An 18,055-nucleotide genomic window follows, 5' to 3' on the forward strand; every position below is an offset into this window, starting at 1 on the left:
CTTTTAGAGGTAAGGACCAGTGAGGATAATCTCTCTCTCTCTCTCTCTCTCTCTCTCTACTACACTCAACCGTGACCAGTGTTGCCAGGTTTGGCGAGAAGACATAAGCACCCAGGTCTATGAAAACAAGCCCAAAAGAAGCGACTAGCCCACAGATGAGAACTTTAAAACCTATATACGCCGGCTATTTGAAAATAGCAGATCTACAAGCTCACAAGGCGACGCGTTGTGAGCTTGTAGATCTGCTATCTTCCCCAAAAAGGGCAAAATGTGGATTTTTTTTTTCTTCTTTAAAAAACAACATTTTAACAAATCTGGTATGGGGGGGTCCGTGGACAAATACACCTTAATTAGGGGAGGTCCTTGACATGGAGATGTTTGAGAAGAACCTACTGGTTTTAACAATAATCAAAACATTTGGAAGCAAGACCAAAGAAGCAGCTACACTTTAGAAACAAGCTTAAAAAAACTACCAATATTTACAAGCAACTTTACAGAAAAACAAGCCCAAAGTCACTTACAATAAGCAGACCTGGCAACCCTCACCATGTAACCTCCCCTTCACTATAAAGCCAAGCCCCGCCCCCTGCTGCTAGACGACCACCCTGCATGCATTGAGCCACATATTATAATTATTCATGGCTCTTCAGCCAACAGGGGGTCCGGGACCCCTAGGGGGTCCTCAGTGCTACAGGGGGCGGCCGCCACACGGTCAGTGGTGTAAAGTAACTAAGTACATTTACTCAAGTACTGTACTTAAGTACAATTTTGAATTCCGGACTTTTACTTGTAACAGTAGAGTACTTCTACTGTCTACATTCCAGTATTGATACTTTTACTAAAGTAAAACATTTGAGTACTTTTTCCACCACTGACACACGTTTTAGTGTGATAGGAATGTTTTAGTTTTTCATGTCTGAAAATAGGCTACAGACACATTATCATGAATCCAACCTATTACTAGCAAAGATCATTCATAAACAAACAAGTAACTCATTTAATTTAAACACTAATATGTTATAATGCTGTCCAACCAATCTGAACAAAGTAATCAGCTCAGCTGCAGGCAGCACCTAACCCTAGCCATGGTTCACATGACACTCGTCTGTCACAAGGGTCATGGCGCAACTTGTTCCTGGTTTTGGAAATGTCTCCATTTACAACCCGTACATCTACATAAACGTTCATATTTCAAATATAAAGTGCTGACCCCACGGCTATGGATGTAATAAGTTGAAACGCTTGGATCTATGTACCCGTATCTTCCGTATTCTTCAATAAAAAACATTTTAATCCGATCGACGGCCATTTACTTGTAGAGTTATAGTGTATCAGCGTGCAGTACACCTTCCAACCGATAGGGTCACGTAGTTGAAAGCATGAAGGACATTGAGGAAATGGCCACCAATCAGATTAAAATGCTTTTTATTGAACAATACTGAAGATACGGGTACTTAGACCCGTTGCGTTTTAACTTGTTACATCCATGGCTTTGGGGTCAGAGCTTTATATTTGAAATGTGAACGTTTATGTAGATGTACGGGTTGTAAATGGAGACATTTTCCAAACCAGGAACAAGTTGCGCCATGTTTCAGGGCTACACCTAACCCGTAAAGTGCCGTTGTGGGTACACAAGCATATCCTGTACCCACACCGTAACGTCCAAGCTAATGGTCTCAAAGTTTGAGACTCAAACCAACCAACAACCTGACACACACAAACCTGAATGACATGAAGACATAAACTGATTGTATGACATTCTGTATAGTTTTGTGTATATCTGTCTGTCTCTTATATGTCATCATGATGTGTGTGCATGGGGATCTCATCTTAAACAAGCTCAGTGCTTAATGAGTCTCCCAGTTTAGTAGACCTTGTATTGTGAATTTGTACTTCCATGTACTGTTGTTCTCATGTCTTACTAAATAAAGTACATCAATCAATCAAATGATGATATGGAAGACTTCTGAAGATACATGGAGGGGTTTCTCATCTCTCTCATCTCTCCCCCTCTCTCTGTGTGTGTGTGTGTGTGTGTGTGTGTGTGTGTCTCTCTCTCTCTCTCTCTCTCTCTCTCGCGCCCCTTCTCTGTGTGTGTCTGTGTGTGTGTGTGTGTGTGTGTGTGTGTGTGTCTCTCTCTCTCTCTCTCTCTCTCTCTCTCTCTCTCTCTCTCTCTCTCTCTCTCTCTCTCTCTCTCTCTGGGATAGGATAATGATTAGACATGTGATACAGCTGCTGCCAGTCATTTGGTCTAATTAATACGGTCATTTTATAACACATTTATTGTTATCATGTGTTCTTTTCCTTTGCCAACATGTTTAATGTAATAAACTAACATGTTTAATGTAAAGCTCATTGAAATGCCTTGTTGAAATAGGCCTTAAATAAAGTTAGCCTTGCCTGGCTTATACCTTCCATTCCTTACAAGTGAATACAAAATAAACGTTTATTTAACCAGACAGATATGAGAACAAATTATTATTTGCAGATACTGGCAAAAGGAAAGGACTCTACAGAGCGGAGAGGGAAGGTAGAAGGGGCTAAAATAACTAGCATTCATAGAAACAAAACAATATTATACATCACAATAAGTCACACAATTATTTAAAAAAAAATATATATATATATATATATATATATATATATATATATATATATATATATATATATATATATATATATATATATATATATATATATATATATATATATATATATTCCGTTTGTAGGCCTATTTGGATATGTTTTATACAGATCAATAGTATTACACATTGTCCTGTATGTAGGCTAGTGTATATGTGGCCTCATCCTACCGCATGGAGAGCATTCATAGCACCATATGGGACGCTCTCTAATAGCACTATATTTGGCCCTGGTATTTATTTACCCCTGAGCGGAACAGCTGCACTTATTATTATGTGAAATACAATACAAATCCAATATAGGCCTATACTGGGCTGTGCAGTTTAGCCCATCATGATTATGTCATTCTGCTATTCAGCAAATGTAGCCATGCGTTAACCCTTTGAAATAAATGTAAACTATATAGGCTTGTCTATAGCACTTTAGATTCTATTGAATTACAGTTAAAAGGTGAATGGTGTTTGACTGCAAAAGGCAGAGCCCGCATGCAGCCGTACGGAGAGGTGTTCCATCCACCATCCAAATGATGATTATTACTGAACTCCTTGACATGAAAACGTTTGAGAACCACTGCTATTATGACATCTGTCGTCTCCATATTTGGGCATGGTTTAAGCCATTATAAAAAGAAACAACGTGCGGCGTGGCACTCGCTGTGACGTCATCCATGGACGTCCGGGCATTAAATGACACTTTTCACGAGTTAAATATTTCAAAAAGTATCAAACTTTAAAAAAATAAAGTTTCAATAGTCCCTGCTATTCCTGATGACGATGAATATTTTCAAGTAGAGAGAAAGTTGGTGTGTATGAACGTCATCGCCTAGAATTAAAGTTTTTAAAAGTTAAATATTATTTTCTTATTATTCTTTCGGCTAGATCCCATCAGGGGCTTTGACCTTCCTCTTCTCCTCTCCTCTCACCTGGCAGTTCCATCTTCAGCATCCTTCTGTTCTGCCAATGAACCCCTCATCCCTCCTCTTCACACGTCCAAACCATCTCAACCTCGCATCTTGTTAGTTAAATATTTCAAAACGTATTAAAGTTTTTTATGTTTTCAAGTTTACGTAACAGCTATTACTGAACTAATATTAAAACATTTAAACAAAGCGTCTAGGTCAGGGGGTGATGCAACTGTGATGATGTAGAGGGCCACTATATTTCCACACTCACTCCAGAGGAGCCACGTTGCTTATACTGTCGGGCCATTCTATGTCACACAAAAGTAGCAAAAATAGCCGATCTACAAGCTCAAAACGTGTCGCACTTGTAGATCGGCTATTTTTGCTATTTTTTAATTGGAATCCTGAAAAGTAACACTTTTATTTAATTTCAAATGCATTTATACTCATGTTAACTTTATGAACTTAAAGGTAGGGTAAGTGATATTTTTTGGTTAAAACAAAAAGTATTTTGTTAAAAGGTTAAAGCACTATATTCTGATAGTAATCATTGTTATAGAGTGTTTGTTCAGTAACAGGAGTCTCCATGTCTCTCCAGCTCTTTAATAAACAGAAAATACATTTTCCGGTAGGTGTCAAAATCTCAGCCAATCAGGAGAAAGTACCAATTTTTAAGCTTCATTTTTATAGTGTTCCAGTTCCAATTGTGTCTGCTCATTTCTTAGTGTCATCACTTCCAATTTCACTTGTTTAATCTGTATCCTGATTGAGTTCTCTATCCTGATTGGATCAAATTGGAAATTAAACTGAAACTGAAACAAAAATGTATTTTCTGTTTAATAAAGAGCTGGAGGGACAAGGAGACTCCTTTTACTGAACAAACACTCTATAGCAATGAGTACTATCACAATATAGAGCTATTTAACACTTATGTTAACCAAAGAAAATCACTTACCCTACCTTTAAATACATTGGACATAAAAGAGAATAGAATTTTAATACTAGCCATTAAGCTACTAAAATAGACTGAAGTAATTAAAGCGGGTCATGTTTGCATGTTTGGAATTGTAACAGCTGAAATCAATAATATATCAGTATTCTGATATGGCCGCATGTGGCCCCGGGGCCACCAGTTGCCCATGTATGATCTAGGAGGTGAAAGTCTGACTCAGCTAAAGTGAGCCAAGGTTTTGAGGAGAGAAATAACAACAGGAATGGTGATAACTGGGGCCTCTCCAAAGACTAAGCCCTCAGCAGAACAGTGACTTGCATGGGCACAGCAGACAGTGTGTGTGTGTGTGTGTGTGTGTGTGTGTGTGTGTGTGTGTGTGTGTGTGTGTGTGTGTGTGTGTGTGTGTGTGTGTGTGTGTGTACTACCTCAGGGATGTGCTGCTTGCATGAAAGTAATGTTGACATTAAAAGGCAGACACTGCGTTTTAATGAGCGGTGGCCATTACTAAAGACATCATGTCTGTCTCTGTCTGCCTGCCTGCCTGCCTGCCTGTCTGTCTGTCTGTCTGTCTGTCTGTCTGTCTGTCTGTCTGTCTGTCTGTCTGCCTGTCTGTCTGTCTGACATTGAGCAGGAGGATGGAGGGGACATGAAGGACACATTGGACGAGGACAGAGGAGCAAAAGGGAAGGACTGAGACGGACAGAGCAGCAGACCATGCAGATAGGACAACAGACAGACACAGAGGACAGACAGATAGGACAACAGACAGACACAGAGGACAGACAGATAGGACAACAGACAGACACAGAGGACAGACAGACAGATAGGACAACAGAGGACAGCCAGAGGAGAGGGACAGTAACACATCATAGGAGAATGTGAGGACAATGCAAAATCATCTTCCCATCCCTTTTGTACATATCGTCTCTGTCATACAAAATCTATTCAAATTTATTTTCCGGTCGATTCTTTGATATATTTTTTAAAAAAAATACAAAAAATACACTTTAAGTTTTGAGTAATCAAAAACAGTAATCCATATGATAATTGCAAATAAAATAATGGATAGCTGCAGCCCTAATATTGACAATACTGATAATAATGCAGTGCGTCCGGCCCAGTTCTAATGTCCAGATAAGACGGCTTAGCTGAAACAAACAGTCTACTCTGCAACAGAGCCCCCACACTGAAGGCTCTGAAACAAACAGTCTACTCTGCAACACAGCCGCCACACTGAAGGCTCTGAAACTAACAGTCTACTCTGCAACACAGCCGCCACACTTAAGGCTCTGAAACTAACAGTCTACTCTGCAACACAGCCGCCACACTGAAGGCTCTGAAACAAACAGTCTACTCTGCAACACAGCCACCACACTGAAGGCTCTGAAACAAACAGTCTACTCTGCAACACAGCCGCCACACTGAAGGCTCTGAAACAAACAGTCTACTCTGCAACACAGCCGCCACACTTAAGCAGTGGTGGAAAAAGTACTCAAATGTTTTACTTAAGTAAAAGTACCAATACTGCAATATAAACATACTCTGTTATAAGTAAAAGTCCAGAATTCAAAATGTACTTGAGTAAAAGTACAAAGGTACTGGCATCAAAATATACTTAAAATACCAAAAGTAAAAGTACTAAAATATTTGAAAATAGCAGATCTACAAGCTCACAACACGTCGCATCGCGACGCGTTGGGAGTTTGTAGATCGGCTATTTTCAAATAGCCTAGGTATAAAATAGCTAAAGTGGCATAATATCATAATTTATATCTGCAAAGTAACTAGTAACTAATGTTTTCAAATAATTGTAGTGGAGTAAAAGTACAATATTTGCCTCTGAGATGTTGTGGAGTAGAAGTAAAAGTATTGGAAATTGGAAATACTCAAGTAAAGTACAAATACCTCAAAATTGTACTTAAGCACAGTACTTAAGTAAATGTAATTAGTTACTTTCCACCACTGCACTGAAGGCTCTGAAACTAACAGTCTACTCTGCAACACAGCCCCCACACTGAAGGATCCACACAATGAACTATCATCTGACTGTGCATGGCCTGAAACAGCCAACCTGACAGTTAGCTAAATGGAACGCCTCAGCAAACGGCACGTTTCTGCCACATGCACTGAATTACAAACATTTCACTTATAGCTAGAGGCAGGGTTGGGTTTGCCGGTGTGTGCGCAGTGGTGTGTAAAGTAACTAAGTACATCTACTCAAGTACTGTACTTAAGCAACATTTTCATGTTTTAAGCAAAAAAATATTGCAGATCCACAAGCTCATAGCGCGACACTCTACACTCGGAGCTTCTAGATCTGATTTTCTTTTTAAATCGTACAAATCTGTGCAAATCTTTCAATATATATACTGTAGCTATATTTCTTTTTTTTAAAGCGAACATTTTTTTACTCAAATCTGTGCTTCTGGGGAACACAATATTTTTAGATGGGGGTCCGCGGCCAAATACATATCATTTTTGGGGTCCTTGACATGAAACAGTTTGAGAACCACTGATATTATAGCAACATACGTTTTTCAGAAAACCTTTAGGATTTAGAAGCTTAATAGCTGAAAAATAGCAGATCTACAAGCTCATAGCCGAGTGCCGCGCTATGAGCTTTTTCTTTTTTTAAATCGTGGAAGATTTGTGCAAATCTTTGGATATATTTAGTTTTAAACTTCTTCTGGGGGGGGGGTCCCTGGAACAACATATTTTGAGTTGGGGGTCCGCGGCCAAATACATATAATTTTGGGGGTCCTTGACATGAAAAAAGTTTGAGAAGCACTGATATTACAGCAACATAATGTTCTTTCAAAAAACTGTTAGGATTTAGAAGACATTTGTAGAATCCCCCCAGAAGAGTTCAAAATGCTCGCTTTGAAAAAAGTATATTCAAAGATTTTCAGATCTACAAGCTCATAGCGCGATGAGCTTGTAGATCTGCAATTTTTGAATAGCCAAAGACATCTTAAAATGACACAGATACCTTCCCCTCCTGGTCTTCATGGGTCAAAGTCTTTATTTTACAAAAACAGACACAGGGAATAGTACGTTGACATGCTTTATTTATAAGTCATGCTACGCATCAACAGTCCAAATATGTTGCCATGGATACTGTTGGATAAGGTCTGTTGTCATGGTAACAACATGGATACTGTTGGATAAGGTCTGCTGTCATGGTAACAACATGGATACTGTTGGATAAGGTCTGTTGTCATGGTAACAACATGGATACTGTTGGATAAGGTCTGTTGTCATGGTAACAACATGGATACTGTTGGATAAGGTCTGTCGTCATGGTAACAACATGGATACTGTTGGATAAGGTCTGCTGTCATGGTAACTCATGGTAACAACATGGATACTGTTGGATAAGTCTGTTGTCATGGTAACTCATGGTAACAACATGGATACTGTTGGATAAGGTCTGCTGTCATGGTAACAACATGGATACTGTTGGATAAGGTCTGTTGTCATGGTAACAACATGGATACGGCTGGATAAGGTCTGTTGTCATGGTAACAACGTGATGGTTCTTTACAGGTCATGTATGGATGTATAAAACTGTCTTTGTGAATACAAAAGGTGATGCAATAATGGACGCCCCCTTTCTGAACAAAATAAATACCTGAATTGAGAGGTAATTATTTCACAGTTGACACTTTATATATATCGCTGCGTTTTTCATTTCTCATGTGGACACCGTGGACAAATGTAAGAAAAAAACAAGTGTGGATTTGTGATCACAAACGTGAATTAGCATAAAGGCTACACACCTTTGATATATAGGTACGAGCAGTGGTGGAAAGTAACTAAGTACATTTACTCAAGTACTGTACTTAAGTACAATTTTGAGGTATTTGTACTTAACTTGAGCATTTCCAATTTCCAATACTTTTACTTCTACTCCACTACTAGCCAAATTACTTTTACTCCACTACAATTTTTTTTAAACTTTACTTACTAGTTACTTTGTAGATTTTGATTATTATTACAAAACATACCTCAACCACTTTAGCCTTATATATACTTTGGCTATTTAAAAATAGCAGATCTACAAGCTCACAACGCGTCGCGATGCGACGCGTTGTGAGCTTGTCGATCGGCTATTTTAAAAAGATTTGTATACATATTGAACTTGTGAAATGGGACATTCTGCATAATGAGTACTTTCACTTTTGGTAGTATATTTTGATAATACTTTTGTACTTTTACTCAAGTAAATTTTAAATACCGGACTTTTACTTGCGGAGTACTTCTAGATTGTGGTATTGATACTTTTACTTAAGTAAAACATTTCAGTACCTCTTCCACCACTGCGTACCAGAGGAGGTGTGCTATGCAGTGAGTTATGCTTAAGTCATACTCTGTGGTGGGACAATGATCCCGTGCTAAATATAGCAAAAATGACTAGCTCACAAAATTGACAAAAAAATAAAATAAATACAAAACGACACCAAATCAAACAAAACAAAATAGAAAAGTTAAAAAAGTCCAACTTCCCAGATCATACATTTCACCGTTAGGATCGAGATGCATCGTGAAGAATTTACTCTTTAGAAAAATTGCATAATAAGCATGTTTGAGTATCAAAAATGTCACATGTAAATCAGCTGTTTGTATCAATACAAATCCATATTATTATAGATTGATAACCAATAGAATCATACCTCATGCAGAACTTATCTTACACGCCACATATATATATAATATTTCCTCTTACTTACAGTGAATAAAAAAAGATATTAAATACAAGTAAGAAACCAACATAAAAAAGACTAAAACATGAGATACTAGTGGTCCGTGGTTACAATTAAAGCTGCACTATGGAACTTTGCTCTTCTAACCCGGATTTGAACCCGGTTTCCTGCACAAGTGCTGACTTTACCATTGAGCTAATAGAGCCGGCCTGCTTGCTCAGGGGATGAATTGAATCTTGACCATCAGGTCAGAATCCGTGTCAGATCCTGTGTCTAGGCGAGACATGACCTTTGACACCATCTAAATGTCTCAATAGAAGAGCAGGGAGACCAAATACAACCACCCCAATTATATAAGTTATATTGTATTAAAAAAGGTTACATAGTGGAGCTTTAATGCATAGAAGGTTGCATTCAAACAATAATTTCCTTATTCGTATATTTCTGTTATTCAACAATTAAAAGGTGCTGTTAATGACATTTTAGGGTTAAAAGTTTTTGGTTTTTAAAGATAAAGCTCTATATTGTGATAGTACTCATTGCTATGGAGTGTTTGTTCAGTAACAGGAGTCTCCCTGTCCCTCCAGCTCTTTAATAAACATACAATATCTTTCAGGTGGGTTACCATTTTTACCCAATCATCAATGTTCCTCTGTTCCTGTTCCAATAGTGTCTGCTCATTTATTTGTGTCATCACTTCCAACTTGTTTAAAGGGCCAGACCACTGTGGTAGAGGTTTGGGTTGTGTAGTTACCTTGCCATGATGTAACTCCAAAGGTGGACAAGACATTAAAAATAATTGCTCCATTGATTAGAAATTGATAGTTTTAAATAAGCTCCTCATTGACTTACATTGTAAGGTGAAACAGCTCTCAAAGTCACTCTTTTAGCACGTAAACAAACGTAATCAAAGTTGATTCAGACAAAATAGAACATCACCAAACCCACTACTGTTTGTTTTTTTAATAGAAATGTCATCTTCCTGTTGATTTTGCTATTCTTATTAAGAAGAAAACCTGGACTGGATCCGCGGATCCGGATCTTCAACTAGTAAAATCAACAGGAAGTTGACAGTAATGGGTTTGGTGATGTTCTATATTGTCTGAATCAGCTTTGTTTGTGTTCGTTTACATGCTAAAAGAGTGACTATGAGAGCTGTTTCACCGTAGAATGTAAGTCAATGAGGAGCAGATGGAAGTTAGGCTGTGAAACAGCCTTTAGTTTAACTCTCTGCCTGCCAAAAACGTTTATAAACGTTTTTTTTAATAAAAAAAAACGAATAAAAACAAACTAAAATGATTCTTTATTTTTTTGGTTCTTTCCGTTTTTCCGTTCGTCACAAAGAACCAGGAGATAAAGATAACATTTTCCAAAAAGTTGCTCACTTCAATGTTAAAAAATAAACTGAGAAATAAATAGCATTTTTCCTCTCTTCTACCATGTAAACTTCTGGCAGTTTTTTAGTACTATTTTTTAAAAACCCTGGCAGTTTAAGAGTTAAAAGCTGGAGAGACGTGGAGACTCCTGTTACTGAACAAACACTATATTAGCAGCGATTAGTACATTTAACACTTACTTTAACCCCAAAAAACAGCACCTTTTCATGCGCGTCTACATTCCAGTACTAAGCATAGTGCACGGTCCGCCTCTCAAGTCGTTGCATAGTTTGATAAGTTTTGAATGTTGGAAGGAAGGAAGAGGCTGAAGCCTGATTTATGCTTCGTCGTTAACGAGGTGTGAACACGGGGTCTTAATTGTACGTATCGTAGTAATACTCCCGTAGTCTGGGCTCCACCACGGCAAAGGACGGCCGCTCCTCTGAGCTGGAACAGACAAACGTGTTTACAATTAGTGCCCGTTCCTTCATAAGGTGAATGTTGTAACAGGCAACCTCTGGGTACGTGATTATTTACCGTGCTTATAGAGCACCGAAGTCTGACGTAATTTACACATCCTACCTGGTTTGCGGTTTTCCACGCCCGTTCTGAATCCCCATAGACGTCTTTAATATCACGTCAAATAAGAACTGTGTTCCAAAAATAAACAAATGATCCAGGTATGGATATGAAGCATCAACTGACGGTGAGAAAACGATAATGTTACTTCCGCCGAATTAGTAACATTTTCGCCAGAAACAGACTGTATCAAATATGAGTGACTGGCTATCATAAACGATACAGAGCCTCATCCCTGACAATATCGCAGAGACAGTTTGTTTATTTTTGGACCAAAATTCTTATATGAGACGATTCTAAGATGACCCAATGTTATTCTCCATAGAGAATTGACTTCTACGACCCAGAGGATGAACGAGTGACGTCAGGACTTCTGTACTCTATTGTGCGTCCGTCTAGATAAGAACGTCTGCTATGTAACTAAAATCCTACTTGTAATCCTAACTCAGAGGGTGAAAATAGGAGATCTACAAGGTCACAGCGTGACAAATTGCAAACTTGTAGATCTGCAATTTTTGCACTTTTTTTTTAATTACAATTAAAAAATATATATATACATATATATAATTCATTTTCGTTGCGTCCCTCACCTGTATGTCCAGCAGTTCTTCATCAGTTCGTACATCTCCAGAGGACAGTTGTTCGGTGGTTCCAAGCGCCCGCCGTGTTCGATCATCTCCATCACCTCTGTCCCCTTCTTGCCCTGTTGACACACACACACACACACACACACACACACACACACACACACACACACACAGTCACACACACACACACACACACACACACACACACACACACAACAGGGGGGTCTTCAACAGGGGGTCTGGGACCCCTAGGGGGTCCTCAGAGTTACTACAGGGGGGGGGGGCAAATCTTTGTGTGATAAGAACTTTGTTTAAATGTATTTACATTAACCACATGAACCCTAGCATCCCTATTCTGAGGGGAACATTAGCCGAAAATAGCAGATCTACAAGCTCGCAACACGTCGCGGTGCTTGTAGATCTGCTATTTTCGGAAAAGAGGTTTGGTGTAGAGTGAAAAAAGAGCAAACTACGTACAGAGCCTCCGGGTTAAGTTTACTAAGTCCTGAGTTTTAAATGTCTGAAAATACACTGATGATAGTTCTCTACGAAGCTAAGAAAATAAAAGGCATCCTCTGGATGCCTCTTCTGTTTAGGCAGTGGGTGATCAGCTATAAATATAACTTCAATCAAATACCACCAAACGTTTTAACCCTTTAAGACCGGGAACGCATCTGTGTGTAATTTCTTTTAGATTCCTTTGGCTATTCAAAAATAGCAGATATACAAAAGCTCATAGCGCGGCACCGAGTGCCGCGCTATGAGCTTTTGTATATCTGCTATTTTTGAAAAATCGTGAAAATGTGTGCAAATCTTTGAATATATATATTTTAAAGCGAACATTTTTAACTCTGTTTCAACTTCTGGGGGTCCCTGGAACAAAACATTTTGAGATGGGGGTCCACGGCCAAATACTGTACATGTTGAGAACCACTGATATTACCGCAACATTAGTTAGGATTTAGAAGACCTTTGTAGAATCCCCCAGAAGCAAAGATTTGAGTTAAAAATGTTCGCTTAAAAAATATATTCAAAAGACTTTCCACGATTTTCCCAAAAAATTGCAGATCTACAAGCTCATAGCGCGGCACTCTGTGCCGTGCTATGAGCTTGTAGATCTGCTATTTTTTGAAAAGCGCAAAAAAATCTAAAAATTACACAAAGATGCGTTCCCGGTCTTAACACATTAACCGCCAAGAACGTAGTCCTACGGTCCGTTAAATCCAACTGTTAAGCGCCGAGACCGTAGCCCTACGGTCCACGGTCTTTTCGCGCTAAAAATTTCCGGGTGCACTTTCGGAATGTTTTTGATCCACTTCCGTTTCCGGTTTGATGACCGGAAACGGAATTATTTGGGATCCGGTTTTGACGATCACGTCCGCCCTCGTTCTACAGACGAAACTGAAACTCAATTCTCTTCCTGTAGTTTTTTCTCCTCGCATTTCACTGTTTAACGTAATCCGCTCTAACTCAAACATGGATGCCCCGTTTGACACGTGGTTTTCACTGGGAGATACAGTGGGATGTCGCGGATGTAAACAGACCGTGTACGGCTCAATCTTAAGGATTTTAACAAGATCTATGGCGACATGAAAAAAACAAAAAAACAACAAAAACACCTTGGCACTGGTGAGTACATTATGAGATTAACCTCTGGCGGTCGATGTGTTAATGGGTTAAATGTGCTCTGAGGAAGGCTGAGGCCCAAACTCGTAAGCGTTCCCAATAAATGAGAATGTGTATCTGAGCCAGTCTTGCATCCTTTATTTTGGAGTGCCGCCTTTTCCACTTCGGTGGTATTTGATTCAACTCTACGAAGCTAGCTATGAAATCTATGAAAAAATGTGCAAAACATTTTTATGCAATATGTAGTGGTGGGGGGTCCCTGCTTCATCTCTCTCTCAGCTAAGGGGTCCTTGGCCTGAAAAATGTGGAAGACCCCTGCTTTAATGAGACACTCGTGTGTCATAGTCAAAACATCTGTGTGCGTGAGTGAATTTGTACATAATGTGTTAGTAAACAGATATTATTGAAGGTGTTATTCATCCACGTTTTACAGCCTCTAATAGCCAAATGGACAGTGATTTACGGCCTGGCAGAAGGCTGTGTGTGTTCTTGCTATGAAATCAAACCTTTGCTTTAACATAAAATAGAAGCTACGCGATATCGCACACCACGCACACAAATAAAAACACACGCACACGCACACACACACACACACACACACACACACACACACACACACACACACACACACACACACACACACACACCCACCCACCCACACCCACACACACACCTTGTATGGTTTCTGTCCGTAGGAGTAGGCCTCCCACATCAGCACCCCAAAGCTCCAGACGTCACTCTTGGTGGAGAACTTGAGGAAGTTCATACACTCTGGGGCGTACCATTTGATGGGCCACTTGCCATGGTGGGTCGCCTGGAACGGAACGGAACGGAGTCAGTGTTGTGTTTTACCAGAGAAATGAGCAGCTAAGTCTTTGGACACAAGCCCAAAAGAAGCGACTAATATAGGCCAGTGGTTTTCAACCCTTTTCGTTATCAAAGTCCATTATTTATTGGGCATTTCAGCCACAGATTCATCACCGTTTGATGACATTTAGACTCTCAGACCCAAAGCTTAGAATATGTTGTTATCGTTGGATAAGATTTTGTCCACAATTGCATCCATGCTGTGTTGATGTTGGTTCAATAGGAGAGATGACAGGCTAATGTTGATCAAAATAACAATTCTTTAATGAAGTAATGCAGATGTTTAACAATTATTTAACTCTTGAGAGCGTAACATGAAACCAAATGAACCCGTAAGGATCTTTACACTCTCAGGAGTTAAAGATCTAATAAGGGTCCATTTGGTTACCAACTCTCCTATCATTTAGCTGGGGACCACCTGGAACCCCCTCAAGGACCACTGGTGGTCCCCGGACCACTGGTTGAGAACCACAGATATAGGCCACATGAGCATCAGATATTTGTAAATAGTTGATCTACAGGCTCAGAGATGCCACGCGTTGTGAACTCGTAGATCTGCTATTTTCAAAAGAAATCTTGAAAAAAAGAAAGTGTCTCAGTGCAGTATATGAAGTTGTACTGTGTACCCAGTGGTGGAAGAAGTACTCAGATTTAAGGCCTGTGTTAAAAATGTTACTTGAGTAAAAGTACAAAAGTATTGGCATCAAAATATACTTAAAGTACCAAAAGTAATAGTACTAAAAGGTTTGAAAATAGCAGATCTACAAGCTTGTAGATCGGCTATTTTCAACTAGCCTAGGTATAAAATAGAGCTGAAGTGGTTAATGTATGTTTTATAATGTCATAATTTATATCTACAAAGTAACTAGTACCGGTAACTAAAGTTTTCAAATAATTGTAGTGGAGTAAAAGTATAATATTTGCCTCTGAGATGTAGTGGAGTAGAAGTAAAAGTACTGGAAATTCTCCAGTAAAGTAAAAATTCCTCAAAAGCGTACTTAAGTACAGTACTTGAGTAAATGTATTTAGTTACATCACACCCCTACTGTGTACCTTATAGAAGTCCTGCTCCTCCGTCAGGGCCTTGGACAGGCCAAAGTCGCTGATCTTGGCGTAGTGCTGGGTGACCAGCAGGACGTTCCTGGCCGCCAGGTCCCGGTGCACGAAGTTGTGTTCCTCCAGGTACTTCATGCCCATGCACACCTGGTGCACCAGCTCTGTGATGTTCTTCACCGTTAGATGTCTGTACAGATCAATGAGGATGATTAGGGATCTACCATTAACTATTAAAACCATCTCTGTGATGTTCTTCACCGTTAGGTGCCTGTACAGATCAATGAGGATGATTAGAGATCTACCATTAACTATTAAAACCATCTCTGTGATGTTCTTCACTGTTAGATGTCTGTAGAGATCAATGAGGATGATTAGGGATCTACCATTAACCCATTCAAACCGAACGCATCTGTGTAACCACTTAAACCATTATCTTATACTTTGGCTATTCAAAAAATAGCAGATCTACAAGCTCATAGCACGGCACTCGGTGCCGTGCTATGAGCTTGTAGATCTGCTGTTTTTGATTTTTTTTAACAAATGTGTGCAAATCATTGATTATATACATATTTTTAAGCGAACATTTTTAACTCAAATCTTTGCTTCAGGGGGTCCCTGGAACAAAATATTTTGAGATGGGGGTCTGCGGCCAAATACATATATTTTTGTTGTTTGTTTGCTATATCAGTGGTGCTCAAACTTTTCCCATGCCAAGGACACCCAAAATGATATGTATTTGGTCGCGGACCCCCATCTCAAAATATTTTGTTCCAGGGACCCCCAGAAGCAAAGATTGGAGTGAATAAAAATAAAATAAAAAAATGTATTCAAAAATTTGCAAAAATGTTCACGATTAAAAATAAATAAATAGCAGATCAACAATTATACTATTTTTTAATGGCCAAAACAAATCTTCACAGACAGACAGACAGACAGACAGACACAGACAGACAGACAGACAGACAGACAGACAGACAGACAGACAGACAGACAGACAGACAGACAGACAGACAGACAAACAAACAGAGACAGACAGACAGACAGACAGAGACAGACAGACAGACAGACAGACAGACAGACAGACAGAACAGACAGAACAGACAGACAGACAGACAGACAGACAGACAGACAGACAGACAGAACGAACAGACAGAACAGACAGACAGACAGACAGACAGAACAGACAGACAGACAGACAGACAGACAGACAGACAGACAGACAGACAGACAGACAGACAGACAGACGAACAGACAGACAGACAGACAGACAGACAGACAGACAGACAGACAGACAGACAGACAGACAGACAGACAGACAGACAGACAGACAGACAGACAGACAGACAGACAGACAGACAGACAGGCAGACAGAACAAACAGACAGACAGACAGACAGACAGACAGACAGACAGACAGACAGACAGACAGACAGACAGACAGACAGCACTCACTTGTTCTTCTGCAGGAACTTGTTGAGCGGGCCCAGGTCTGCCAGCTCCATGATGAGCATGAGGCTCTCGGCCTCGCAGATCCCGATCATCCTGACGATGTAGGGGTTGTCCAGCTGCTGCATGACGTCGGCCTCACGCAGCATGTCCTCCCGCACGGCCGGGTCGTCGTTGTTGTTCTTCAGGATCTTCACCGCCACCGTCTTCTCCGTCCTAACCGAGGAAACCACCACAAGAGCATTTAAAACTGCATGTGGGAAAAGTAACTAGAGTGCATTTACTCAAGTACTGAACTTCACCCATTCAAACCGGGGAAGGCATCTGTGTCATTTTTTGATTTCTTTGGGCTATTAAAAAAATAGCAGATCTACAAGCTCATAGTGCGGCACCGAGTGCCGCACTAAGAGCTTGTAGATCTGCTATTTTTTGGAAAAATCTTGTCAAATCTGTGCAAATCTTTCAATATATATATATATTTTTTTTTAAAGTGAACATTTGTAACTCAAATCTTTGCTTCTGGGGGGATTCTACAGATGTCCCCTAAATCCTAACAGTTTTTTGAAAAAAATGTACGTTGCTATAATATCAGTGGTTCTCAAAAATTTATATGTATTTGGCCGCGGACCCCCATCTCAAAATATTTTGTTCCAGGGACCCCCAAAAGTTGTAACAGAGTGAAAAATGTTCGCTTTAAGAAAAATATATATTCAAAGATTTGCAAATATTTTCACGATTTATTTTTCTAAAATAGCCAAAGAAATAACTTTGACTGTGTACCTGATGGTAACCTATTTATCTATCTATCTATTACTCACCTCATGGAGACTTCAATTCATGGATATATTTTAGTTTTTGTCTCATTTCTAAGACAATAATGTGATGACCAGCGGACCGGTAGGCAGCGGTTCCGGTAGGAGACACAAAGGAGACTCTCTCTCCTACTGGAACCGCTGCCGGTCATCAAATTAATATTTTTTTAGAAAAAGTTCATCTTATTTTTAGTTTTCTGAAAAACATATGTTTCTATATAGTGGTGCTCAAACCTCTTCATGTCAAGGACCCTCAAAATGATATGTATTCGGCCGTGGACCTCCATCTCAAAATATGTTGTTCCAGGGACCCCCAGGAGCAAAGATTTGAGTTATAAATGTTTGCTTTAAAAATATATACATTCAAAGGTTTGAACACATTTTCACGATAAAAAAAAAATAGCAGATCTACAAGCTCATAGCGTGGCACTCGGTGCCGCGCTATGAGCTTGTAGATCTGCTATTTTTGAATAGCCAGAGTGCTTTTTAGTGCTTTTTAGCTTAAAGG

General features: G+C 39.5%; 2 protein-coding genes across 2 annotated transcripts in view; one reads left to right on the forward strand and one right to left on the reverse strand.

Annotated features, from left to right (window-relative positions):
* LOC308077758 (BRCA1-associated protein-like) overlaps positions 1-18,055 on the forward strand; it is an 801,007-nt gene that overhangs the window by 529,856 nt on the left and 253,096 nt on the right. The window lies entirely within an intron of this gene.
* syk (spleen tyrosine kinase) overlaps positions 7,496-18,055 on the reverse strand; it is a 36,302-nt gene continuing 25,742 nt past the window's right edge. Inside the window, exons 12-16 of the mRNA XM_080419258.1 lie at positions 16,742-16,951; positions 15,288-15,477; positions 14,041-14,181; positions 11,745-11,857; positions 7,496-11,022 (exon numbers count right to left, since the gene is read on the reverse strand). Of these exons, the coding sequence (XP_080275384.1) occupies positions 10,950-11,022; positions 11,745-11,857; positions 14,041-14,181; positions 15,288-15,477; positions 16,742-16,951 (727 nt within the window). The 3' untranslated portion in view covers positions 7,496-10,949. The remainder of the gene's footprint in view (positions 11,023-11,744; positions 11,858-14,040; positions 14,182-15,287; positions 15,478-16,741; positions 16,952-18,055) is intronic.

The sequence above is a fragment of the Gymnoscopelus braueri genome (genome assembly GCF_963280865.1).
Source record: "Gymnoscopelus braueri genome assembly, chromosome: 22".
In the NCBI taxonomy this organism is placed as follows: Eukaryota; Metazoa; Chordata; class Actinopteri; order Myctophiformes; family Myctophidae; genus Gymnoscopelus; species Gymnoscopelus braueri.